Source organism: Penicillium nucicola (assembly GCF_028828085.1).
Source record: "Penicillium nucicola strain IBT 29836 chromosome Unknown utg000003l, whole genome shotgun sequence".
Taxonomy (NCBI): domain Eukaryota; kingdom Fungi; phylum Ascomycota; class Eurotiomycetes; order Eurotiales; family Aspergillaceae; genus Penicillium; species Penicillium nucicola.
The window spans coordinates 3,108,452-3,134,660 of record NW_026643127.1 but is presented as its reverse complement, the minus strand read 5'-3'; the positions used below and the strand labels follow the sequence as shown (position 1 = coordinate 3,134,660).

The 26,209-nt window shown below is 48.9% G+C and overlaps 10 protein-coding genes across 10 annotated transcripts; 5 read left to right on the top strand and 5 right to left on the bottom strand.

Moving 5' to 3' along the window:
* Window positions 1-123: 123 nt before the first annotated feature.
* N7511_004744 (putative proline--tRNA ligase AIM10) lies at window positions 124-2,340 on the top strand (the record flags this gene model as incomplete). The annotated part of the gene is made up of 7 exons (XM_057127169.1): window positions 124-210; window positions 267-345; window positions 405-448; window positions 500-590; window positions 640-719; window positions 771-900; window positions 962-2,340. The coding sequence occupies 7 exons, from the start codon at window positions 124-126 to the stop codon at window positions 2,338-2,340; spliced, it is 1,890 nt and encodes a 629-aa protein (XP_056986059.1).
* A 1,046-nt stretch (window positions 2,341-3,386) lies between these two features.
* N7511_004743 (uncharacterized protein) lies at window positions 3,387-4,795 on the bottom strand (the record flags this gene model as incomplete). The annotated part of the gene is made up of 4 exons (XM_057127168.1): window positions 3,387-3,724; window positions 3,781-4,217; window positions 4,268-4,391; window positions 4,438-4,795. 4 exons carry the CDS (start codon window positions 4,793-4,795, stop codon window positions 3,387-3,389), a joined length of 1,257 nt encoding a protein of 418 aa, XP_056986058.1.
* Window positions 4,796-5,428: 633 nt separating this feature from the next.
* N7511_004742 (phosphatidylinositol-specific phospholipase C) lies at window positions 5,429-6,577 on the bottom strand (the record flags this gene model as incomplete). Its single annotated transcript, XM_057127167.1, has 1 exon — window positions 5,429-6,577. The coding sequence occupies one exon, from the start codon at window positions 6,575-6,577 to the stop codon at window positions 5,429-5,431; it is 1,149 nt and encodes a 382-aa protein (XP_056986057.1).
* An 89-nt stretch (window positions 6,578-6,666) lies between these two features.
* N7511_004741 (histidine phosphatase family protein) lies at window positions 6,667-8,387 on the top strand (the record flags this gene model as incomplete). The annotated part of the gene is made up of 2 exons (XM_057127166.1): window positions 6,667-7,284; window positions 7,335-8,387. The coding sequence occupies 2 exons, from the start codon at window positions 6,667-6,669 to the stop codon at window positions 8,385-8,387; spliced, it is 1,671 nt and encodes a 556-aa protein (XP_056986056.1).
* A 169-nt stretch (window positions 8,388-8,556) lies between these two features.
* On the bottom strand, window positions 8,557-10,694 carry N7511_004740 (flavin-containing monooxygenase; the record flags this gene model as incomplete). The annotated part of the gene is made up of 3 exons (XM_057127165.1): window positions 8,557-9,020; window positions 9,086-9,724; window positions 10,646-10,694. The coding sequence occupies 3 exons, from the start codon at window positions 10,692-10,694 to the stop codon at window positions 8,557-8,559; spliced, it is 1,152 nt and encodes a 383-aa protein (XP_056986055.1).
* Window positions 10,695-10,950: 256 nt separating this feature from the next.
* Window positions 10,951-12,024, bottom strand: N7511_004739 (ankyrin repeat domain-containing protein; the record flags this gene model as incomplete). The annotated part of the gene is made up of 5 exons (XM_057127164.1): window positions 10,951-11,004; window positions 11,081-11,410; window positions 11,673-11,801; window positions 11,899-11,924; window positions 11,976-12,024. The coding sequence occupies 5 exons, from the start codon at window positions 12,022-12,024 to the stop codon at window positions 10,951-10,953; spliced, it is 588 nt and encodes a 195-aa protein (XP_056986054.1).
* Window positions 12,025-12,514: 490 nt separating this feature from the next.
* N7511_004738 (WD40 repeat domain-containing protein) lies at window positions 12,515-13,867 on the top strand (the record flags this gene model as incomplete). Its single annotated transcript, XM_057127163.1, has 1 exon — window positions 12,515-13,867. One exon carries the CDS (start codon window positions 12,515-12,517, stop codon window positions 13,865-13,867), a length of 1,353 nt encoding a protein of 450 aa, XP_056986053.1.
* A 413-nt stretch (window positions 13,868-14,280) lies between these two features.
* N7511_004737 (origin recognition complex subunit 1) lies at window positions 14,281-16,751 on the bottom strand (the record flags this gene model as incomplete). The annotated part of the gene is made up of 3 exons (XM_057127162.1): window positions 14,281-15,751; window positions 15,802-15,923; window positions 15,981-16,751. The coding sequence occupies 3 exons, from the start codon at window positions 16,749-16,751 to the stop codon at window positions 14,281-14,283; spliced, it is 2,364 nt and encodes a 787-aa protein (XP_056986052.1).
* Window positions 16,752-20,752: 4,001 nt separating this feature from the next.
* On the top strand, window positions 20,753-21,877 carry N7511_004736 (4-hydroxybenzoate octaprenyltransferase; the record flags this gene model as incomplete). The annotated part of the gene is made up of 1 exon (XM_057127161.1): window positions 20,753-21,877. The coding sequence occupies one exon, from the start codon at window positions 20,753-20,755 to the stop codon at window positions 21,875-21,877; it is 1,125 nt and encodes a 374-aa protein (XP_056986051.1).
* A 3,426-nt stretch (window positions 21,878-25,303) lies between these two features.
* On the top strand, window positions 25,304-26,020 carry N7511_004735 (DJ-1/PfpI family protein; the record flags this gene model as incomplete). Its single annotated transcript, XM_057127160.1, has 1 exon — window positions 25,304-26,020. The coding sequence occupies one exon, from the start codon at window positions 25,304-25,306 to the stop codon at window positions 26,018-26,020; it is 717 nt and encodes a 238-aa protein (XP_056986050.1).
* Between the last annotated feature and the right edge of the window lie 189 nt (window positions 26,021-26,209).

Genomic DNA, 26,209 nt, shown 5'->3' with positions numbered 1-26,209 from the left:
TGCGGCGGGTTTATCGGGCGCTCGGACCAGGCCGATAAGAAACATCAGGGAGACTTCGAGTTGCTCGACTATTTCCATTTCAGCTTCCTATGCAATTCGGGATTGTTCGTGTAGGGGTTCATGATGATTTCTGGGCTGCGACCCAGTCTTGCGCGCGTCTCATCGCGCCGACTGGCGTTGAGCCTGCGTGTTCAGCAATGTCATCTTCACGTACGCCCTTCCATGTTGTCCGGATAGCACAAAATTGGTATACTGACTCGACTTAGTTTGATGGCCGGAGCCGTGTGTCAAATTGTTGGATTCCTACAGGTGGAATGTCTAAGAAATCTGTTGACGGTGAAAACGGTGCGCTTTCTGCAGCTACGATGTCAATTGCGATGAACACATGCTAATTATCTCTTAAGAGGATGCAAATGAGCTTCTTGTTAGAGGCGGTTTTCTTCGACAGGTGTGTAATTTTGTGCTTTCTGTTTTGAACTCCATCGCTGACTGTAAACAGGCATACTCTGGGGTATTTCACATGCTTCCTCTGGGGTTACGTGTCCAGGACAAGCTGGAAAGCCTAATTGACAAGCATATGCGCACCCTTGGTAGGGTCTTTCACCATAACATCCAGTAATTGTCACTCATATACATTAGGCGCCTCTAAGGTCTCGCTTTCTTCATTGTCCTCCGAGGAACTTTGGGAACGGTCTGGCAGATTGAGCGAGGGCTCCGAAGTAGGTCCACTTTCCATAGGAGTAAAGAACTTCTACTGACAAAACATATAGCTATTTCGTCTGAAGGATCGGAAAGATACCCCGTTCCTTCTGGCTCCTACTCACGAGGAGGAAATCACCTCTCTTGTTGGGCATCTGACAACATCATACAAGAGCCTGCCATTGCGAGTTTATCAGATTTGTGAGACTTATTTTTGCCGGACTGAGATCTTCGGATATGCTGACTTTCTTAATCTGTCAAGCTCGAAAATACAGAGATGAAGCTCGGCCGAGACAAGGCCTACTCCGCGGGCGGGAGTTCATCATGAAAGATCTCTACACATTTGATTATAGTGTGAGTGAAGCATTGAAGACATACAGCGCCGTAAAACAGGCCTATGTGGGACTTTTTGATGAGCTTAAAATCCCCTATCTGGTTGCGGCTGCAGATTCCGGAAATATGGGCGGCTCATTAAGCCATGAATATCATTTCATCAGCCCCAAGGGCGAAGACGATGTGGTCAGTTGCTCGCACTGTGCCCATGTGTACAATGAAGAGCTTGCCGATGGCAAGACACATAGCTTCGAAGAGACGGAACCGAGCACGTTACCTGGCTTCCAGACCGGCAACGAAGTTGAAGGTGGATCGACAGTCTCAACTGGCATGTGGATGGCCATTTCTCACGACAGCAACACTATTGTTCGGGGCTGGTACCCTAAGTTCTCGATGCAAAATAGCGCCACGGAGCCTGTTGAACGTCATGTCAACTCCCATGCGGTAAAGGCCATTGCCACTGCCGCCGGTATTAACCTCGACCTCAGTGTAGAGAACCCACTGCAGAAATGGACAGCCCATGTCAAAAAGAACAAATCTTCCACAAACAAACCACGTGTGTTGGATCTGTATGATTCGCAGGTTCGGGTATACCAACGGCCACCGCTGAGCGACCTTCTTGAGCAAGCAAGCTGCACGGCCGATGAAATTGAGTATTCGAAGCTAGACCGTTTCCCAGACACCTCGAACAAGCTCAGTCTTGTCCGAGTCCATGACGGAGATCAATGCTCACAATGCGCGCATGGATCGTTGACTAGTCACTCTGCTGTCGAGCTAGGACACACCTTCCACCTCGGAACACGCTACAGCGAAGTGCTCAATGCAAACGTGTCGGTTAACTCATCTCTTCTCGAGGGACCAGCCGAATCTGGTGCGAAGCCTTCTGCCAAGGAGCAGATCGTTCCCATGCAAATGGGATGTCATGGTATCGGCGTCTCGCGCATGATCTCCGCCGTTGCGAACAGACTCGCAGACTCCAAGGGACTCAACTGGCCGCGTGTCATTGCTCCCTACGAGGTAGTCGTGGTCCCAGGAAAGGGCATGGAAAGTGTTGCTGATCAGGTATATGATCACCTCACCGCTGACCCCGCGGCACCTGTCGATGTCATCCTTGATGATCGTGATAAAGGCATGGGATGGAAACTTGGCGACGCGGATCTGATTGGATACCCTGTCATCGTGGTTGTTGGTAATGGGTGGAAGAAACAGCAGACCCTCGAGGTGCAGTGCCGCCGGTTGAACGTTAAGGAAGACGTGTCGCTGGACAATCTACGCACTTTCGTCGAATCTTTGTTGATGCAGCTGTGAATTCAGTTGCATGGGGGCGATTGGTCTCTGCAACATGTAACATTAGCAAGCCTTATCTCTGAATTGTACATTATCTCATCTCATCCATGTTGATGGACGCGTTTGGGCCCTTACTATTTTATTTCCTAATCTGGCGAAACTTTCCACGCTTTGTCATGTATCACAACTAAATAGGTCGTTTCTTCAGCGGGCAAGTGTGTCTCTCATAGTTGAGGTCGAAAATCGATCGATCTAAAAGCTATGAATGATTCTGCGGAGACTAAATTCTCTCCATCTTCAGCTGTCATACAGAGAGATGGCATTCTGTATTTGGACGGTCTTATGATATGAAAAGAGCCACAAAATCGCCCACAGCGCTACCTAATTCGTCTAGTGCTCCGACGTGCGTAGAAACTACATAACGTATATCTGACACAAACATCAATGATTACCATATGAAACGTGGGCCTGTTTCAGCGCATGAGATTATACCGAATTCACCCACCAGGAAATCTTGGCATAGGACATTTTGTACGCTCCATGTTTCTCTCTTAAAGCTCGAGTCCTGTGCGATCAATAAACACAGCAAGGAATCTCGACAAAGGAACTCGGGACGATCATTTTGGCATTCAGAAGGAATCAGCCACCTCGATCGCGGGTCATTGCAGGTCAATTCGAGTGACAGTCCCAGACGCACAGGTAACAGGCCAGTTCCACACGGGCGAAAAGTGCCAATTGGTGACAGCAGTCGATCTTATCTGATCGATGATCAGCACCGGCTCAGACAAGCTTTGCAGTGGACTGTGGTGGGCCCTCAGGAGTGTGCGAGGGCTGTGAAGGGCTTGGATCGGCGCCTCTGACGGTGTCCCTGCACGGCTCGGAGACTTGAATTGCGCATGGCATGATTTAGAATGGTATTTTCGGTATTGAATTTATATTCATACTTTGTTACGGAATGGGAAGCTTCTTCACATATAACAAGAAATCGAATTTCATATTCAAAAGCCCAAATCAAAGTAATCCTCTGAAAACGCCCTAGTCGGTACTACAGTATATCCCCTACATCATCATTCCGAGTCTTCCAGGCCACCGACGTCTAGAACAGCTTCGATGATCGATTCCATTCCTGGACTTGTATTCCAAATCCCGTTAATCTTCAAACCAGCACTGGCTAGAAGCTCCGTCCATTGGCGCTTGGATCTTTCGACGCCGGCACCAATGCTCATCATTTGGATGTCCATGGCAGATTGCATGCGAGGTGCATTCGTGTCAGGCAGTACGAAATCGACAATAATGATGCGCGAATAGGTAGGATCCATTGCAGAAGCAGTGTTCAACAGAATCTTGTGGCAAATACGGTCGGGCCAGTCGTGGAAGATGGCTCGGAAGTAGTAGGCTCGCGCCCCTTCAAGGTTGTCAGTATGAAACAATTTAATCAACTCAAGCTAAAGGGTGACTTACCCTTGATCGGCTGTGGGTCCAAGAAGCTATACCCCATTGCCTCAATCCCTGGCCGGTTGACGGTTGAGACAATCTTGGGCAGATCCTGTAGAATAACTCGGCCCGGTGTGGTCCTATGTTGAGCCATGAGCCTACCAAGGTCATGGCCTTGGTTACCGCCAATATCCACGAGGAATACGGAGTCGGGATGTGAGGCTGTGCCGTCGACTAGTCTTTCTAGGGGATAGACGTCGAGCCAATTGGGTTTGCCTTCGCGTCGACTGGACATGTATGAATTGAAAAGAGCTTGATGTCTCTTGTTTTTTGCGAGCCATTCAAATTGACTTTGGCCCACAGCCCATTTCATAGGCGATGAACTGTATTCTTCGGGATTACTGTAATTGTGTTCACGGAGGTACTCGGGGAGTTTCGTTAGGGTCGGGACAGTCAGATCATAGCTACATGTTGTCAGTGGGTCATGATAGTTGAATGCGTGTTTCATACTTACATGCAGGGAATGCCATCCTGGCCGATTGGTTGGGTCATCGAGAGAGATTTATCGGTGGGCCGGTATACTTCTGCCTCGGTGCTTGCACAGAGGCCAAGAGCCGTCATGACTCGCATTAGACGGACTGTCCTATGTGAGTAGATTTTCAGCGTTGGGAATGAGCAAAATACCAATTAATCCTTTGTCGGCACCAGTGCACACAGCGAGATCTGCTGCGGAGAGACCGTTTTTCTGTCCGTCCTTTACAAGAATTGGAAAGATACCCAAGTCCACCACAGTACGCAAGGCAGCATTCTCTGGTGGCTTGATAGACATGCTGGTCAGTATAGATCCAATTATGATTGGAAAAACAAGAGCAATTACCTGGTAGATCAACCGAAGAACAGTCTCAGTGGGAGTCTCAATAGCCAGCTTCAGTTCGTCCACAAGTCGAAGAAGACGAGCATGACTATGACCAGAGGTAGAAGACTCAAAAGAGACCTCCTGCTTAATCTGATCAGTCAATGAGATGATATCAGCGGCAGCCATGTTGAAGTATAGGATTGCCGAAGAAGAAGTGAAACAAGCTTGAAAGGATCGAAAAACCCAGGGGACTCCAGCACCCATTTATACTCCATAGCCACCCTACAACAATCCGACTATGGATCAAGTGGACTGAGTGCCATGACGAGACGCACATCATGTCGCCTCAGTCCCTCTCCGATCTCGCTGTCCCGAAACACGGAGCAGCTGCAAAGGGCGAATAAGGTGAAAAGCACACCTGCATATGGCATCGGCGTACCTACTTCAACCACTCCATGCACGTTGGAGGGTCCACCGCATGAAGCCCCATGTCGATCCTTTAACCTTCTGCAAATGCGCGGGAAAAAAAAGAAAAACAAGAAGCGACTAGTCTTTGGTGACCGAACTTTGTTGGTCTCCACTGTGCCTGTATGGAGTAATGTAATGCCAATCGCGGGAAATCAGATATCTCCACGTCAGACGCGGCTGATGCGGGTTGAAGAACAGTGATGGGGTTAATGATGGGTTTGTATAACTTATGTGAGATATTTGCATATTTATTGGTTCTATATGATGGTCTAGATGGTTGGTGTTGACATTGACAGTGTCAACATTGTGTATAGTCGTCAGCAGTGCGGTTTCAATACAGGGAGCTTTCGCTCAAATGTCCAAGAATGTATCAATCAATGTGGAGGGTTGGTCAAAGAAGTCAAACATCACAATCCCCACGCGTTTGCCTTTTTGTTCTTTCAGATATGACAGAAGGAGCTGGTTAACCCCACCATCTGGAGTGTACTTGGTGCCATTTCCGAGCGCCATGATGCGGGGCCAGTCAGGCGGGTTATTGTCGAGGTTTGTGCTTGATGCCCAGCTCCAGAAGAGACTATCTGGATGCTGGGTGGTGGCCTTGTCAATGTTTGCCACGGTAGCATTGTACTTCCACTTGATATTCTCGATCGCATCCGATCCCATCGGCGTAAGAGGCTGGTAGTAGTCCTCAATATACGCGGTCAGATTCTTTTTCGAGTTGTACACCAGACTGATATCCGGTCCGTTGTCGGTCCACGCGCTAGGCGAGAAGTGCAGACCGGGAAGGGCGGCTGTGTAGGAATCCGGCAGGTTGCCCAGATCGAACCGGCGCATCAAGGTAATTTTTCCTCGCGCATCACCCAATGTGCCCAACTGGTCTTTGGTCTGAACAAAATAATGACGCGCGGCGGAAGAAGTCAGAGCGTTGTACATCTTCAGCTGCGATGCCGCATCGTCGGATGCATAGCGAGCTGTCGAGCCCTCATGCTGGAACGAGAGAAATATTGTCTCAGATGGGTGATCATCCAGCCACTTATAAAATCCAAACAGCACATCGTCCATCGTAGCTGTCTCCGAGAGCAGTGCTTGAGAGTGGTAGAAGATGAGACTGGAGTTGGTTGGGTCCAGAGCATAGCGCAGATCAAAGGCTCGAATACCCTCATTGAGCATATCAATCAATGGCAACTCTTGACAGCGGAATGACTCTGGCACTGGAACAGTGACTTGATTCAAGTCTGTGATCCCTCGCAGAGCATCTTGCGTTGCTTGGGTATAATTCCACGTTGCGGCATCGTGAGTACCGGGGATGTTCATGTGAACAAGTAAAGTGTTATCCGGGTATGCCTTCATCCATTCGGCCTTTTTGCCCGACTCTTTGACATAGGATCCAAATATCGGGGTTGCATCGCTGAGCGTCTTCTGAAGGGCGAAATCAGCCAATGAAGAAGAGACTAACGGGCACAAGGCCACCGTGGCTATGACAACTGAGGTTTTCCACATAGCTTAATTGTTGGAACCGAATTGGAACCGAAAATGTTGGATGTAGCGCGGGAATGCCTCAACTATTAACCCCTGGACATGGCCCGGCAATGCCAAGCGATTTCGGCAAGGGGAATGAGATCACTCAACTCAACGTCAACCCTCACAACAATGTGTCTGAATGGTTGACTACTGTCAATAGTGGACGCCACTCGGCTGTTGGAAATTGCCAGATGGAGCTGTCAGTCCCACGTGCTTTGTTTGGCAGGTCGCGACTGGCATTCGGAGTGTGGAGCGTGTTTCTGCTCGGCTGGGCAGTAGTGGCATGGCACAATGCCTTTATATTCACGAGTCTGCTCGACACTTGGTCTTTGCTACCTGAGTCTCTGTCCAACATGCGCGGTCTCACTTTGCTTGCTGCAGCCAGCCCGGTGCTGGCTCTGACACCTGCGGACACCTTTTACCCTCCAACCCTCAATGATACTGCATACATCAGCAACAGTACTATTGGGACGTATGGCGGTATCTACACAGCTTCGACCAATGGTCCGGCTACTGCAGATCCCTACGGCACTTATGATTATTGCTCCATGCCGCATCCTCGTTCGGAGGAATATGCTCTGCCTGCAGCTTTAAGCAAGGGGTCCACCAAAGGAAAGCTTGTTTATTTGGAGTATCTGCAGCGTCACCAGAGACGCTCTCCATACAACATTCTGCCCGGGGGAGAAGTGAGTCAAAATGATCATGAAAAAAAAATTCCAGCGCTAATGACACCCAGAATCAAGCCTATGAATGCGATAATGTACGCCCGTATCTCTACGGTGGTCCTAACAGCGCAAGCGGCATCCAACCCGTACCAATGTATGCGCAGACATACGAAGACCCCTCCAACCCCTTCACGCCTGGCGTGAACGGAACATGCCAGTACCCCCAGATCACTATCGGTGGTATTCAAGACGGATACCAGCATGGCAAGGATCTGTGGGCCGTCTATGGCAAGAAGCTCGGTCTGATTCCCAAGAAACCTAACAACCGAGTCTGGTTCCGATCAAGTGACTCGGCTCTCACGCAGGCTTCGGCTGGTGCGGTCTTGCGGGGTGTGTGGCCCGAGTACACAGGTGCCCTGCCACTGCATCAGATGGTTACTTCCGTTGACACTGTCAATGAGGGTTATTCCTGCTCGGGTATTAGCTCCACGCTTTCTTCCCTGCAATCTACTTCGCAGTGGAAAGAGCATCTGACTGTCACTGCAGAGTTGCGTTCCACGCTTGGGTCTATGCTCGGCGCGACAAGTAGTTCGTGGCAGAATACTTTTGATCATTTCTCGGATAACTTCCAGGCTCGGCTTTGTAATGGCTATGAGCTTCCATGCAGTGTTTCGAACTCGTCTGCTTGTGTGACAGAGGAGATGGTCGAGGAGGTTTTCCGTGCCGGTGACTGGGAGTGGAATTACTACTGGCGCACGAATCCGGATGTGGTCAAGTACATCCAGGTTGTTGAGGGTCTGTTCATTGGTGAAATTGTTTCTCGTCTGCAGGCTGTTCAGGACGGAAAGTCTTCTCTTGACTACAGTCATATCTTCATCCATGATGGTGACATTGGTCCTATTCTGGGCTCCCTTGGAATCGAGGCTCTACGCTGGCCTGCGATGGCATCTAACATTGCTTTCGAGGTTTGGGAAACTGATAGAAAGACTCTCTATGCCCGAGTCTTGTACAGTGGACAACCTGTTAGAAGCATTCATGGTATTCTTGACTGGGTTCCTCTTTCGGATCTCATTGGTATTCTGACACCATATGTTCCGGAGGACATTGTTTCTCTCTGTGGATGAAAAAAAGGGCAAAGTTGATAGAGCCTAGCAAACAATACAAGCTATCTCAGCGAGTTAAAACATGCAGACACCAATGTTAAATCATACTATTAGCTCAATTTCAAGCCCCTATGCCACTATGCAAGTAACATTTGAAAAAAGCTAATGGGTCTCCATGATGTTGTCATCTTCAGCGGGCTTTGACCAGCTTTGATCGAGCGAGTAAATAGCCAACTGCGGACAGAACACTCACGGTACCTACCATCAACAATGTAGTATTACCAAGTAAAGTTTCTTCTCGAACACGGCCAAGTTTCGTAGCAGTCTTGTGCTCAACACCACTTTTTCCGGTACCGTCGACATCGTAATCTTGCCACTGCACCTTTGACAGATTAACCTGATAGTCGACAACAGTTCCAGACCAGTTGTTCGTGATGACACCGTCATCTCTCTTGTACCAACTGCTGCAATTGGGATCTGCGAAGCTGGTACTTCGCAGAGCAGTTTGAAGCTCTTCATTAAAACTCTTCAGTACTGCTAGCTTTGGCTTCAAAGATAATGTTTGACCCTGGTGTCGAGCACGAATCACTTCCCCAACCATCCCATTCAAATATCGAGACTGCGCCTCTATCATTAGAATGATTGAGTTATGTCCTAAAGTCCCGTCAGAAATCCGAATCGAAAACTCTCCTCCCAGGAAAGAGATCGTCAACACTCACCAAGATTGGTATTAGGACCATAAAACATCCCAAAGTTCGGCAAATCCTCAACTGTAACCCCGTTATACGCCTCAGCCCCATCCTTCCAGATATCTTGCAATGAACGCCCATTAGCACCATGGATCTGAATCGGATGCATGAATTCCACCGTCCTAAAGCCCGTAGCGAGAATGATAACATCGTATTCCTGCTCATCAAAGCCCTCAACTTCAATCCCTGTCTCAGTGATATGTGTAATCTGCCTTGTTTCCAACTCGACATTGTCCCGCGCCAGAGTGGGATAGTAATCATCGGTGATGATGATCCGCTTGCAGCCCGGTGCATAGTCCGGAGTCAACTTCTCCCATAGCTCAGGTTTGCTTGCGAGTTGGGCTTTCATACTCCCGGTACACATGTTCCGAATCATGTGGGCAACATCTGAGTTGTCGTCTCGGATGATTGCGTGGAAGGCTTCGCGGAAGTCCATTTGCAGGGCGCGTTTGCGCCAATGGAGAGGTGGGACATATTTGAATAGCGCTCTTTGGAAGGGTGATACTGGGCCGTCCATTCGGGGGATCACCCAGTTTGGGGTTCGCTGATATACTGTTAGATGGGAGGCAACTTTTGCTACTTCTGGGGTGATCTGGGCGGCGGTAGCTCCTATAGCGATATGTTAGTGGCAGCTAGACGATATACAAGGGCTGAGTGTGAGACTCGCCATTTCCAATGATTGCCACTCGTTTGTTTGTCATGTCATAGCTCCAATCCCATCTGGCAGAGTGCATCATTCTTCCTTGGTAGTCTTCCAGTCCTGGAATGTCTGGTTCACGAGGTAGATTCAGTTGGCCAACGGCCGAAATCAGAAAGTCGGAGTTCAGAGTGTAGGATTTGGAGAATTCGCTGTCTTTGGCCCCCGAGACCATCACACTGGTTTTCCATTTGAATTCAGTGTCATCCCATCGAGATTCTTCGACCGTGGAATTAAATCGAATATACTTATAAAGGCCGTATTTCTCCGCAACGCTCATCAAGTAGGCCTGTTCACGAGAGTCAGCGATCGTCTATAATATATCCAGGGCTAGTACAGCTCACATGAATTTCCTCTTGCCCAGGATATTCCCGGGACCAATCGGGATTCTGCTCAAATGAGTAGCTGTAGAGCGAGCTCCAAACTAGACGTTGACAAGATATGTCAGTTGGCAAGACATGAATGGCTCCAGGGACAAACTCACCATCACAGCAGCATCCAGGATATTTATTATCGTTCCATGTTCCACCAACACTGCTACTTCTCTCAAGTATAACGAAATTGTGACATTTGTTGCGTTTGATCAAATCGATTGCCATGCACAAACCTATAGAGTCAGTTCTGATCCTTTACTATTACGCAGTCGGGCATACCAGATATGCCGGCACCGATTATGACAACAGTTGCATTAGTAAAGTCTTTGTTTCCCACCGGGAGACGAGTATTGACTGGGGAAGGCATAGTGATTATAGACAGGATGCAGCTCGGAGGGGTTCCAGACTGTAGAATCGGGGCATAACACTGCATATAACTATTTCTCCGCTGATTCAGACCTTCGGTTATTGCTGCTACTTGCTCACAATATTTGCCGAGGCCCCTCATTTGGTTGACAGCTGTCTACATGCAGCCCATATCACACAGGGTATGCAGCAACCTCCCGATGATCTACACCACTCACTTCCAGACATATGACTCCTGAGCTACTGGTTCTGAAATGATCAATGGGACTCAATAATATGAAAATATGTCCAGGGGACTAGAGCAGGCAAATTGGGTTGCATAACTATTGGGGGATGCGGGGAAGCACAGCCCGAGGTGGAAAAGTTGCAGGGTTGTTTTTAGCGTGCGCTGAATCCAATCAAGGGAGGTCGATTCCTTCGCGCTCTGCGGTCTGCAGAATGTACTGCCTCACCTAAATAGTCGCTTGAATGTTAGATAGCCACATCACAATTACGCGGTGCTGTAGACCGGAAGCCTGGGGGACTGACTTTTTCATCGGGGACCAGCTCGATTGCCAGTTTCCCATCACTGTCTCGCTTCTCAGGCTCAGCTCCAGATTTCAATAACAGAATTGCTGCATCTCCGTGTCCCTCCGAGATGGCATGGTGAAGAGCCGTAAATCCGTCGCCATCCGTTGCGTTGACGGGACTTTTGCCTTCTTCCAAAAGGGCCTTCAAGATAGGAACAGATCCCACTGCTGCCGCTCTGTGGAGAGGGAGTTGACCGCGCTTGTCCTTGACTCTGGCACTGCACTTATTGGCAAGCAATGTGCGGACAGTTGAGGTGTTAGACTTGGAGCTAGCAAAATGAAGAGCATTCTGCAGGCTTGTTAGCTCCGATATAAGTTTGATGATGATATGGTTCTTGAATTGCTGACCTGGCCTGAGTTGCTTTTAATTGAAACATCAGCTCCTTTCCGCAGCAGTATTTCAATAATTGCATCGCCGGCAGCATCTTTCAGGCTGGCTGCAATCATGAGAGGGGTCCAGCCTGTACCATCCTATCTAACATTAGTATAGATCCTTGGATGGCTTTCAATCTTGATCTTTCAGGGGGATCTATGGCATAATCACGACTCACTTCCACATCAGGGTCGAATCCTTTGGCGCCCATCAACAACTCCACAACCCTGACGTGATTGTAGGCTGTAGCCCAATGAATCGGAAGGCGGTCATCATCATCCTTGACTAGGGCAGCCTTGGGATTGGCCTTATTCCACTGTTAGTCGTGTTCCATGAAAGCGGGTGAAGCAAGTGGCAGTGTAAGATGTCATTAGTTGCGGGGCGACTTAGATCGGGATACTCACGTTGAGCAACGACTCGACCACCTGGTCTGGATTAAGGTGTCAACAAAGTTGTATGTCAATGGGAATCACAGACTCACCTCTGCCTTCTCTCGCAGCTTCATGTAGGGCGAACTTCTGGGAATCCATGACTTTGGGTGACTTTGTAGAAGGAAAACGATAAGAGCTGCGATAAGGACACCGGCTGAGTCAGCTGGACTTACGCTCGCGATTCACAGAATGGAAGGTTGAATTGGATGCTGACGATTGAAAGAGACCTACCAGAGAAGGTATGACTGGTTGTTGGGGCAAGGACTTGCTGTGACGTGTGATTCAGTTGTTCACGTCGAAGATATACAGTTGACCGCCTCAGGCATCAGACCCACTCGAACTCCGGCAAAGATTCATGCACATCCTCTTCTCTCCCACAACCATTGTCTTGCCTCGCAATCCTACCCGGTGTCGCCTCGGGATAAATCGCCATCAACCTCCTGATACACTGGTTTTGTTTGGAACCCCGATTCTCAAACCCGAGCCATCGCAGGGTTTTCATCGCGCGCACGATCAACCCGCGGCTCTGTGGAGCTTCTACCCTTGAGACACGCCTCTACCTCCTTCCCATCCTCTCAATCACAGAAAAATGGACTACACCCCTTCGCAGTCCGCCGAAGATGCGGTGCGCGCATCAGCAAAGCGCACAGCAGAGCTCTTCGGCCCCGAATACCTGATGGTCACACCCTCAACCCTGACAGACGGATCAATTGGCGTTTCCTACCGACGAAAGGTCGAATACGAAGACATCACCGAACTACCACGCGCACTCGCAGAAAAGCAAGCCAAGGCCACAGCCGGGCGAACAAAACGGCCAAAGATCCAGTCACAGACACCTGCAGATGGCAGCGGTGCCTCGATGTCACTTGTGAAGCGGCCAGCTGCTGGCGCAGGCGCAGCCGAGGCCGGAGAGCAGCCCAAGAGCCTGATCACAAGGCCTTCGGCCACAAAGCAGCAGAAGCCCGACTGGCACGCGCCATGGAAGCTGATGCGCGTTATCTCAGGACACTTGGGTTGGGTGCGGGCTTTGGCTGTCGAGCCGAATAACCAGTGGTTTGCTAGTGGAGCGGGAGATCGCACGATTAAGATTTGGAATTTGGCAACGGGCTCTTTGCGTCTTACGCTTACTGGTCACATCTCCACGGTTCGTGGATTGGCCGTGTCGCCTCGGCATCCGTACCTGTTCTCGTGTGGTGAGGATAAGATGGTGAAGTGTTGGGATCTGGAGACCAACAAGGTGATTCGTCACTATCATGGTCATTTGAGTGGTGTTTATACCCTTGCTCTACACCCTCGTCTTGATTTGCTTGTTACAGGTGGTCGTGATGGTGTGTGTCGAGTTTGGGATATGCGGACACGAAGCAACGTCCACGTCCTCGGCGGACACAAGGGTACTGTCGCCGACATCAAGTGTCAAGAAGCCGATCCTCAGATCATCTCTGGATCGCTGGACTCCACAGTCCGTCTGTGGGATCTGGCTGCGGGAAAGAGCATGGGCGTCCTTACACACCACAAGAAGGGTGTCCGCAACATCGCCATTCACCCATCTGAATTCACATTCGCCAGTGCCAGTACCGGAAGCATTAAGCAATGGATGTGTCCCAAGGGCGACTTCATGCAGAACTTCGAAGGCCAGAACTCAGTCATCAACTCCCTCGCTGTGAACGACGAGAATGTCCTCTTCTCCGGTGGCGACAACGGCTCTATGTCCTTCTGGGACTGGAAGACCGGCCACCGTTTCCAGTCTGTTGAAACCACTGCCCAACCCGGTTCCCTCGAAGCCGAAGCTGGAATCATGGCTTCTACTTTCGATCGCACTGGTCTGCGTCTCATTACCGGTGAAGCTGACAAGACCATCAAGGTCTGGAAGCAAGATGAGGATGCGACGCCTGAGACTCATCCCGTTCAATGGGCTCCTACTCTCGGTAGACAACGGTACTAGAAACATCACCTTGTGGTCTCTGTTCCGATTTCTTAATACCCTTCTTTTTGTTTCGCCATCAAGTTCTTGTATCGGCACTATGTGGAGTTCAGCGTGGTCTGTGGTCAATACTGGGGTTTGCGTCCCTCAGATATATGTTTGAGGAGCTTTTTTCCTGGAAAGTTCATGTATTCAGAGAGAACCAAATGTTTTGTACTATACGGAATTCAATCGAGTCAAACCAGGCTCTACCAGGCACACATGTCGAATCGCTAGCCTACCCATCATAGCATGAACGTTAGTCTACATTTGAAAAGTCCAATTGACCGAAAGGGTATCATATGCAAGCTAAAGTGCGATAAGTTAACACACTGACTCCAACCGATGCGTCCTGTAACATTTCAAGAGACCAACATTAAAACTCCGTCTGACAATCACAGCTCAGTCCCCAACCCAAAGCCTTTAGCCTCGACATCCTCGCGGAATGCAGACCTAACATCCTCCGCTGCGACTCTAAGCCGAACTTTGCTGCTACGGTCACCCCGAGTTGGAATAGTAGTTCCACCGAGCACACTCCTGGACCCAGTGCCTTGCTCCAGCGCAAGGATGCCAGAGTTCATTAGCTCCATAGCCGCATATCCCATAGAACGCACTCGAGCGCTGGGACCACCACCTAACAGGAAATCCTTGACGCCAGCACCGGCGGCACCAGCAACGGCAACAGCTGCGTCGGCGATACGGCGCGCTTCGTCTAGAATGTCGCCAAAGGTCGATTCCGAGACTCCTGTTCGGGACACCCGCGCTAAGAGGGCAGCGAGGAAAAGCTTGCCTGATAGAGGGAGACAGCGGAGGGATTGTTGGAGGGGGGTGGATGTCGCTTCGTGGATGGCTTGCTTGATTGTGGCGATTGTTACTCGACCAGGTTGACCTTTTGCTGGTCCGGCTTTGGGGGTTGGTAGATCGTTGGCGGCTACTGCTGCTAATGCCTTGTTGCGTCGGGCGGGAGTTTTGCTTGGTGTCGGAGGCAATGATTCTGTCTCGTCTTTTTGTGCGTCCTCTGCCGCGGCTGCTTCAGCTGCTTGTTCGGCGATTTCGACGGCGCGACGGCAGATGTCTAGAGCTCTGCGAGCGTCACCGCTGACGGCTGCTACTTTTCGACTTGCGAATTGGACGGCGTCTGGGTCGACGATGTTGCCGGGGACGTTCGCGAGACGGGTGCTGATGATCTCCATAAGATCTGTGTGTCTGTACCCAGGGAAAGTGATACGGGTTAGACCGAGACGACTGGAGATCTTGTTGCTGAGAGTTCTCTCGGGGAGATCCATGGTGTTTGCGACAGCCAACACAATTAAACGGGAGTGGCGGAGAGCAGGCCAATTGAAGAAGTTGTACATGACGGACTGGTTCTTTGTAACAAGTTGATCCAACTCGTCCATAAGCACCACACAAGATACCCGACGGGGAGAAGGGGCCGAGAATTCTCGTTCAAGCAGATCAAGTGCATGTGAAGGAGATACTCGATCACCCTTCAGGGCTTCCCACAGTAGCGAGTATGACTGGTGCGGATCTGTGACTTTCATGCCGTTGATCTCAACAAAGATGAAATCGTCCATCTCTTCTTCCATGACGGCGCCATTCAGCTGCGCAACTACTTCGCGCACTGTTGCTGTCTTTCCTGTGCCTGGAGTACCCGAGATATAGATACAAGCACCGGTGCCCTCCATAATAGCAGCGCTGAGATGGTTGTATACAGTGTTGAACTCGGTTTTTCGGCACGGCAACGAGTCTGGAACGGTTGAGACATGAAGCAGGTTGCGGGCTTGACGATATGGGGATGCAAAGTGTGTAGGCGAGAGGACTCGTGTACCCAATGGTGTAAACTCGAGTGGTTTCTTCACCACGATTCTAGTAGCTTGTCAGCGCTGCATGGTCACCTATCGTACATTTTGGCGTACCGTTTGTGGGTTGGGGTAGTGAGGGCCTTTTTGCGCTGTGACTGCGGCGTCGCATTCCCTGTTGCCAGTCGTTGCCTCTTTCTTGGGGTGCTGGGAGCAGCAGGCTCCTTGTTGTCGACATACTATTGAGCGAGTGTTATTACAGCAGTTTCTTTTGGAGGCCATCCATTGCAACTCACCTCATCGTCTGCAGCCCTGCGTTTCCTTGAACCCTTCAAGCCCTCCTTGACCAGATCGATCAGGCCATGGATGCTATCTTGTTTGTATACCTCTTCCCACAAGAACTCATCTGTGTACCGTCCCTGAACTTGGTTCACGCCTCGCCGACAGACAATGCACTTGTTGTATTCCGCCAATTCGCTTTTATCCTTTGGAGGGCCGTTCGGGTATCTTCTGTAGAAGGCATTCTGTGACATAACGGTACCTTTCCCGCTGATGGATGTCAAGGGGTTGGTATTGAAATCGAGAGTGATGTACTGCTCGTTGGGCAACGCATCGGTGCGGCGCTTGTTTCGGGTTCCCATGAATTCGTCGGGTGAAGCGAACCACATAATATTGGCGGACTTGACCGTCTCATCCTCTTCCTCGTCATCCTCCTCTTCCACAAACTCCGTGATGACGCCCACCCAGTCTTTTCCGGCCTCCGGAGACTTCAAGAGGATCACTTCGCCGACTTTGCATTCGAATCGACCCATCCGCGCCGCAAGAATCTTCCGGCGCTGGGGACCAGGTCGTGATGAACGTCTCCGACCTCGCTTTTGTGGACTGCCATCTTTTACTTCTTCCTCCTTTGGTTCATTTTCATCGTAGATCCATTCCCACGGGAGATCCTCGACCCCCAGCTCGTCGTCGGAATCGTCGCGGACCAGGGCTCCCTTGGTCATCCATTGAGCCCTCTCACGGGCGGAAGTGCTCTGTTTGGGAGAATTGCTTGCTTCGCTGTCGCTCATTGCTGCAGGTGTGGCCGGACCGAAGGTATGAAGAGGGAGAAAACGCGCTGGACGCGTTGTCCACTTTACTCCGTATTGGGTTTAGCTCAGCAGGAAGCTCGGCCCAATCAGGTGCTTGGAGTTCTTTGAGGTGTGAAACATAACTTTCTCTTCATGTTGACGTAGTTTCTTAGCTCAATATGCTTGCCTTTGTCTATTGTGCTATCAATGAGGTCGCTTGAATATGAATGTGCTATTCAAGGCCATTTAGAAGCTATGGTGCCTCGATGGTAAGGCATCTCCGACTGTGGCTGACTTCGGGAATAGAAATACTCCGGTCCGAAGTATAGCTGTCCACCTACTAATAATGACCGACCACACACCTTCCTTGTTGACAATAGAACATGTTGCATATGTCAATAGCTATATACTAAGTATGTTGGCTGCAGGCTCTCTAGAGTAGCGCTTTGTTGCATTTGGTGCCCTAATTCTGGTCATTGTATCAGTTGTAACCTTTAGAATCCTCAGACTTAAACAACTCGGTAGTCAATTCAAAGATTATCTATATTGTACCTTCGACGTCGTCAACACTCCCCTACTTGCATCGTGAATTTAACAGATGACGCGTACTGGCATTTACATCCATCTCCTAGGGCTGGAGCGTAAGGAACTCGGCCCTAACAATGACTTCCCTGGGGTACAGGACGAGCTGTCTTTATTCCTGATCTGTGAGAGTATTGGACGGGTCCTAGAGAAAACCATGACTGTACTCGTGCATGACCAGAAAGTAGAGGCCCAACTACTTAGTACTTTCACGCGGAGAGGAACCTCCCAGGACCCCGTTACTGGACTAAAAAACCGGCAGTCTCGCCGGAAAAATATCGACATTTGGCAGCGGTCTACTACTGGGACCGAGTCCTTGAGCAGGGCCATCTTCGGTTAACACTCTTCCAGCCAAGAAGCCGACAGCTCAAATCGTGGTGCGAGGTGACGGAGGCCGCGAGCGAGCTCACCAGTCAAACAGATCCCGATGGCGACGAGGTGGACACCGAGACTATCCATGACCTCCTCGAACCGGCTATTCTCGAGTTTAGCCTGGCTATTATCCAAAACTCTATGAGACACCGCAAATTTAATTCTATCTTTGTGTCGTATACTGCCGTGCGGTTCTGGAGCCATAATCAAGGCGCGTGGATGCTCATTAGAAACTATAACTATAATCGATTCTATCGCTGTTAATTTACGACAGCCAGATGGCGGTCTCGCCCAGGTGTTAGCAGAGACCGACGAGCGCTTGATTTAAGTCTGTACCCCTCGCAGATCCCTTGAGATTGATCACAGTGAGGGTAAAGGCTTCAATGTACGGTGAGGTTTCAATTCAGTGTGATGAGCAAGGTTGGAGAAGGAAGTAGAGCAGTGGAGCTAGCCAAGCAAGGGGTTGATAAGTTTGACGAGTAGCCCGCGCGGCTTACGATTCAAACTTATCACATTAGAATAATACTTAAGTTACATCTACCAGCATCACACCGCTAAATGGATGTTACGATGCGACAAGCCACTGGACTGATCCGAAACCAAGTTCTTTGTGCATAATATCTTGACTCAAAAATTTTCATGACTTTCGGTTGAAATTTATTAGCAATCTATATAAGCTATCTTGGTCTCAGGGAACTATATAGCGGTGCGGGTGTAACTAATCTCCAAAATCCTAAGCATAAAACGGTCTTGACCTATGTTCCTTCAAACCTCCCAAAAGCTTGACCATTATGTCTTTGCTTTTCGCGACGTCTATTTTTCAAGCTTCCTATTTAATGAAACGTGCTCTTAATCCTCCGAACGCTAATCCAAGCCACGCAATTGAAGCAGACCTTATGGCATATCCAAAGGTAAGAAAGACTTTTCGAGTTTTGTGTACACTGCACTAACACAACAAAAAGTACCTTAATTTTCTCACAGTATATAGCTATACGACTGCTGGGCTTGGTGTTATCCACGGCTTAGCTGCCCTTTTTCCTTTTACCGCAAACAATATTTGCGTATCGTCCTCCCTGAACAGCGAGCTTTTTTCATGGAATCTTTTTACAGCGGTACTCATCATATTGTCTTTATTCGGAGGATATCTTCGACTAGTCGCATACTCGCAGCTCCGTGAAAATTTCACATTCCGACTAGCTCGTCCGTCGCAATTCATACGGACAGGGGTCTATGCGTGGATGCAGCATCCCTCATATACTGGCGTGGTTTTGCTCATTTATTGCTTTTCAGGGTTGATATTACGTACGGACGGTGTGTTGGGCTGTATCATTAGTGGTTCTCCTCTGAACGGCATTGTCTATGGAAATCGGGTATTTCTGGTTCTTGCAGTGATAGTTCCCCTTCCATCTCGGATTGCAAAGGAGGAGAAGATACTCCACGAGAGCTTCGGCAGAGAGTGGGAGGATTACCATCGGCAGACACCTAGGTTTGTGCCGTTCATCATTTGAAATGCAGGAGAACTCAATCGGGGCAATGCGGGATGGTTTTGGATCATGCTTCTGGGATTTTATTCCTTGGGGCTTTTCACGGCCTTGGGCCAATTGCAGTCCTGACTCACGTTAGTCGCCTGAATGCGTTTACTTGACGACTTCATTACAGCAGGCAAATTTTCAAAGTCGGGGTTTATTGAATGGCAGTGATTGCGTCGCGGGCATATACGAATATTTTGCTGCTTCATACTTTGCATGATATGTATGTCGAAGTCTGGGCCTTTGGAATATCCCTAGCTTGCCACCGACAACCCCAGGAAAGTAACTTTGCTTTATCGTAGGATGCAGAAGCTTTTACTTGCTTTTGAACTCTATGTTCCTTCTATACAATTACCTTACTTTTTAAATTAATGCTATTTATTGAGCATTTTGCTCTATTTCAATCGCTTACTCTCCGACCGCTGTTGACAGGCAAAGAAGAAATGCTTGCTTACGTTTTTATTATGGGTCTGCGTATCGCCTATCATTGTCTCTATTTGAAGAAGATTGTCTTTGTTTGTAGGAGAAGACGCAGAAGAAGAAGGGCAGCACTAGGCTTGGGAATAGTCCGGTGCTGGTCCCAGTTCTGAAGATTGCGACTGGACTATGAGGTTTTGTTCTTCTTCAATAGCAGATTAGACAGCACCACCGTCCCCCATGGTCCTACGCATTTGCATGCATCTGCCACACTTTCCCTTTTTGGGCCGGATGATCTGATGATTCAACCTGTTTTTTTAATCTTTTTAATCAATTTGCTAGTACATATAGGTACGGCTGAGCCAGAGCGAATAGCAATTCATGCTCTGTGGTATTCGGACACCGCAGAATAAATGCTTGTGGGTAAAACCGATCTCATCCATTTCATGGTGGAGGCGGCTTTGGAAAGCTGAATCTTGGGGTGTCTTCGGATTGGGACGATCGGCACGATGTAAGGAGCCAATTGCTATATGAGACTGTCACTATCTCACCAACGACGCCTGGATCACAAGTCCTGCTTTGTACTCTAGGCATACAACATCAGCCTATAACAAAGACCCGGTCTCAACTACGGAAGAAAAACAGGCATCGCAAGCGCACAACAAGATGCCCCTCTATTTCTTGGCCGAACGATGCACATAAGCAAATGATAAATGATAAATGAATCTGCAAAGCTCAATATCGATCAGACATCCAGTCGTCAGCATAGTCGCCTCGATGATGATTGGACCGGCTGCAGCGAAGAGGAACGATAGCGTAAAACCAGATTTAGCAATAGTAATTGCATGATAGACATTCTTTTATGGAAATTTCTAAGTAGTAAGTAAAGATATAAATCAAATCTTTGTTCTTGCTGCGAGAATATAGACTCTATCTCAACTCGGTCGATCCACCTCCATTCTCATACCGAAAGTTCCATCCCACCAAGCTCTGCAGCCTTCTTGGTAGTACGTACAAAGGGATTAAAAAATTTAAGTATCTTCAACTCACGATAGGCATCTTCCAGCAAAGATTCTATCCAATTGGCAATTTATCTTGGTCATGGCCACATATCCCCAAGCACGGTTGTCGCAGCGCGACCCTGCAGAGAATATCAAATTTAAGAGAAGATATAGCGCAGAGAACGACTTTGGCCGTGATGCTGATTCCACGACCGGTCACGAAATCCCTCTAGTTCACAGACTGCCAGTCGACAACGTCAACTACTTTCCTCATCTTCCGCCCTACACAGATCCCAACATGGGCGTCCTCTCCAAGCTACCTCCCTCATGGGTTCCTTACGCTCAGCTCATGCGCCTCGACCGCCCCGCTGGCTTCTACGCCTTTTACTTGCCCTATGTGATCGGCATCCTTTACGCTGCCTGTATTTCGCCCCAGACCCCGAGTCCACCCAAGCTGCTCTCCCTGGCCGCCATCATGATTCCGTACAATCTGCTCCTCCGCGGCGCTGCCTGTGCCTGGAATGACAACGTTGATCAGGAGTTTGATCGCCAGGTTGTGCGCTGTCGCCATCGTCCTGTTGCTCGAGGTGCCGTTACCACCGTCCAGACGCACGTCTTTACCGTCGCCCTGATCCTCGCCGGATACCCGATCATCGCCTGCCTTCCAGCGCCCTGCATGCCACAAATGCTCATCATCATTGTACTTTTCTCAATATACGCCATCATGAAGCGCGTCACCTACTACCCGCAGGTCGTCCTCGGCTTCCCCTTTGCATGGGCCATCTTCTTCTGCATTGCTGCCTTAGGCATGGAACCCTTTGGTCAGTATCGCCTGCCGTCCACGTTTGCCCTCTTTGCCGCCAATTGTCTGTGGACCGTCACATATGACACCATCTATGCCCATCAAGATATCGGCGATGACGAAAAAGCCGGCGTCAAGGGCATGGCCGTTAAGTTCAAGTCCACCACCAAGCTATTAACGTCGGTGCTGGTCAGCTGTCAGGTAGCGCTTCTTACGCTGTGTGGATGGTGGGCTGGCTTTGATGGCGTCTACTATATTGGAACTGTCGGCGGCGTGACCATAGCAATGGCATACTTCATCTATAGCGTAGACCTTAGCAGCCCCGAGAGCTGTGGTTACTGGTTCTGCAATCAATTCTGGACCGTTGGCGCTGGGTTTGTGGCCGGACTCGGGGCCGAATACTGCGTCAAGGTATCTGCTTAAGCTTAAGCCCTTCTTAAACCCTTGCACAGTTGCAGCTCTTCGTGTGTTTTTTTCATCACTTGCGATGCATGCGGGAAAAGAGGTTTGCGAAGCCAGTATATCAGTAAAACATATTCTGTTGATCACTTCGAATTTATATCTGTTAAAAGGTTACGATGCAAGTAGAAATGATGACGGGTACGACCCTACAATATAGATAATCTAACAATAGATTACCGAGGTGTTTAAGTCTGGAGATTCTCATTTGTGTGAGAATCTCCTTATATACCAGAAAACTCTGCCTTCAGCTAGTCCTAATTAGATTTCCCAATCACTACGTTGCCGTCATGGCTCATTCATGGCATAAACCATGGCCGGCTACCATAAATCTCAACACACTTGACATTGACATACTCACGAAGGCTGTTGAGATTTATGGTGGCCGGCCATGGTTTATGCCATGAATGAGCCATGACGGCAACGTAGTGATTGGGAAATCTAATTAGGACTAGCTGAAGGCAGAGTTTTCTGGTATATAAGGAGATTCTCGCACAAATGAGAATCTCCAGACTTAAACACCTCGGTAATCTATTGTTAGATTATCTATATTGTAGGGTCATACCCGTCATCATCCCTACTTGCATCGTAACCTTTTAACAAAGGCAATGTCTATGAATATTGACGAGGCTGGTTAACTACGTTCATGTCATATATGCGTAGTCTTAGCAAGACATCATGATATATATCCGCGTCTGCCCTTAGCTCCTTACTAGTAGCCTATACATCATAGAAGGACGCCCAGAAGATATATATAAGAGCTCAAAATAGTATATTTTAAGCGAATGCACAGTGTTACAATTTCGCTTCGAATACTTACAGTACATAGTAGAGATAGGTTCCAATAGGCCTCAATTAAGATGTGACTAATAAACTGTTCATTCATGAGAAACCTCACCGCCTTCGCACACTGAACGACGGAGTCTTCCAATATGATTGTACAATCTTAACACGGATAGATTCATCGCCCGAGTTGTCCGTCTTGCGAAGTTGCCCTACGCACCAGTGTGGCTTTCTCGAACAAGCGGAACCTATATATGCGTTGATCACGAGTCCCTTCACCACACCGACATCAACATCAACATCAACACGTTAACACGTCAACACACAAGCTCGAAATGTCTACTTTCACTTCACTGGCATAATAAACATCCTACCGAAACAGCATCACAACACAACATCGCTATGTGTGCTACACTCAAATCATGCGATTTTACGTTACAGCAAAAGGATCATCCACTACAGTAAAGATATACAGAGTGGGAATACGGGTCGCTAAAGAGGAATCCCAACTTAGATTGAGTTGGTGATTGATTGTCTATGCTAAGGTGCTTTGCAACACGGTACAGATTATGAAGATGTTAGGCAGGTCTTGGCTTCATCGAATGCTGTTACAAATTCGAATACTAGTCTCTGACACCACGAAGAGGTGCCTACACATGGTCAGAGGATCAGGACTGGCACCGCGGCGCCACGGACCACCTAAACAAGCACAAATTTGATAACGCAGGGCTTAAGGCTGCATGGAAGCTCAAGATTATACAATCACAGGGCTCAAGGCTGTAAGGGAAAACTTGGTATCGCAGCGGTCTCCTGCGGAGGCTCTTGTTGTCGCAGATGTCCCTGCGGAGACTCTTGGTGTCGCAGATGTCCCTGCAGAGAACTTGTTAACGCAGCGGTCTCCTGCGGGCCTCACTTGTCATCACAGCGTTCCCCTGCGGAGTTCACTTGGTAATGCAGCGCCCCCCTGCGAGGATTGTTGTTGACGCACACGTACTGTATCCTGTGAAGCACACTATTACGCCCGCGGGGCTCAGGGCAGCGAGGAAGCACCTTTTTACACTCGCGGGGCTCAGGGCAGCGAGGAAGCACCCTTTAACACTCGCGGGGCTCAGGGCAGCGAGGGAGCACATTTATACAATCACAGGGCTCATTGGCTGTGAGGGAGCACAAGTCTTACATCGCTGGGCTCGTGGCAGCGAAAGCCGTGGCCATAGAGATTCAAGCCCGCAGGCAAGAGGGACACCATGACACATCGGAGTGTGAGGACTGATTATTGCCATCATAGGAGTAACCACGGATTTTCCTGATAATCTAGGAACTTCGGGAGAGCCTACACATCCTTGACCAAAGTATATCCTAGGGAATACCACGGTTTGCGTACGCTTTAGTATCTTACGAACCAAACGATCATCCGATTATCTATATCATGGGAAAAACCACGGTTTCTGCGAGCTCTAACCCTCTCGCGAACCGCAAGGACATACGACTATTAATATCGTGAGAAATATCACGATCCTTCCGCAATTCAGTGCTCTTCCCATGAACAAAGCCCCCGCCGGACTATTGGCGTCATGAGAAACACTACAATTTTCGTCTATCTTGGTAATCTCACAAATCAAAAGATCAGGGGACAATCGTTATCTCAAGATATACCACGACTTCTATAACCTCAAAAAATTGATTTTGCCTCTCAGATACTGTAGATTCAGTTCTTGATTTGTTATTCAACCCGTACTGTTGCCGAGCTGGCCTATACAGGCTGGGCCTTTTTGAGATATAATTGATCCTAATGATGAAATACTGTATAGTAGTCAATCTCTAAGCATGTCCTAAGTAATAATGGGAACTGTGATTTACTGCATCGGGCTAGTTTTGCTGTTCCCGGCCATGCGCCCCGATACGCTGTTTTGTAACCTCTCCCTCCGTAGCCTTGACATAAAAGACTAGACCTCGCCCTCTCGACCGCTCTTTTCCTTCTTCCCTTCCTTCCACTCCCCGTCTCAGGACACATTGTATCCAGAGCACCAACGCTGCCTGGGATAGCTTGGAAGGAGGGAGACATGATCTATATCAGATAGGGCTGCTGTCAAGCCAGATCGTAGGACCGGCCACGCTTTCCCCTCCTTTAAGCTACCACATGCAAGGTTACATCCGTTAAGCCCGTCGTAGAATGGACCACAATCTTCTCTCATTTCAGGCGACGCTGCGAACTAGAAAATGAGGCTAAAAGCGGCATTCAAGGTATGATGTTAAAATTTGGAAATCTAGATACATTGGAAGGAATATTCCTTTATCGCACATGAATTTGCAACTTATCGGAGAGTTTGCAGCTTCTAGAAAGTGTCCTTAGTGTCATATTTTGGCTTACTTCAAATTCATCACCGAGGCTAAATCTAGAAACCGCGGACACGGATTATGAGTTGATCTCACTGCCCGTTGCCAAGACTGTCGACCACGGAGGACGGATGCTTAGATACAGCCCGCTCCGCGATTATGGCATCCAGATAATGGAAGTATTTAAACGCTGAGAATTACAGCAAATACCAGAACAACTTACACACTTACAAATCGCATCTGAGATCTCTCTCTCTCAATTCTCCTTTCAAAATGGCCCCTATCCATGTTGGTGCTCTGGTCTTCGATTACCAGACAATCGATGTCATTGGACCATTTGATCTGCTCAATTCCGCGAGCAGAATGCTGATGGAGGGTATCAACCGCTATACTCCCGTGGATCCGGCCATTCTGGGAAAGGCCCCCGAATTCGTGTTTCACCATATTGGAGAGACCCTGGAGCCAGTGCACCAGCTTACAAGTTCTGTGACAATGGTGCCTACGGTCGCTGTGGATGACGTCCCCGAATTGGATATCCTCCTTGTTGGTGGAGATAGCCCTGCGAGTACCAATCTTCCTCCAAAATTGCAGGACCTCATCCGCCGCCATGTTGTTTCTGGAAAGCTACTCTTCACGACTTGTACCGGGTCCGCTGTGGTTGCAGCTACTGGCGCTTTAGACGGCAGGAGGGCGACAGTCAACAACCTGGAGTACAACTGGGTCAAGCAGAAATACCCAACTGTCAAGTGGACGAAAGAGAAGAAGTGGATTATTGATGGCAACATTTGGACTGGTAGTGGAGCTGTGGCGGGGATGGATATGGTTGCACACTGGATCAAAGAGACCTTTGGCCTGGACATTCTCATTCAGGCGGCATTGTCGCTTGATTATGAGCCACGGGATGTCGATGGACTTTTTAATGTCCTGCCCCAGCGATATGATTCGACTGGAAACAAGATCTCCACCCATATCTTCCCCGACGAGTTCTGAGGTATTCACTACAACCAAATCTCAATAATGAGCTACAAATTCCAAATTGCGAGGAGACCACCATCCTCTGACCTATGACCTCTCTAGTCCACTTATTACTATTGCGGCTCTCCTAACAATACTGAATCCCTAATTCCCGTTTCCGCAGGCGTTGTAGATAGTTATACATTAGCGTTCCTAAACCACGAG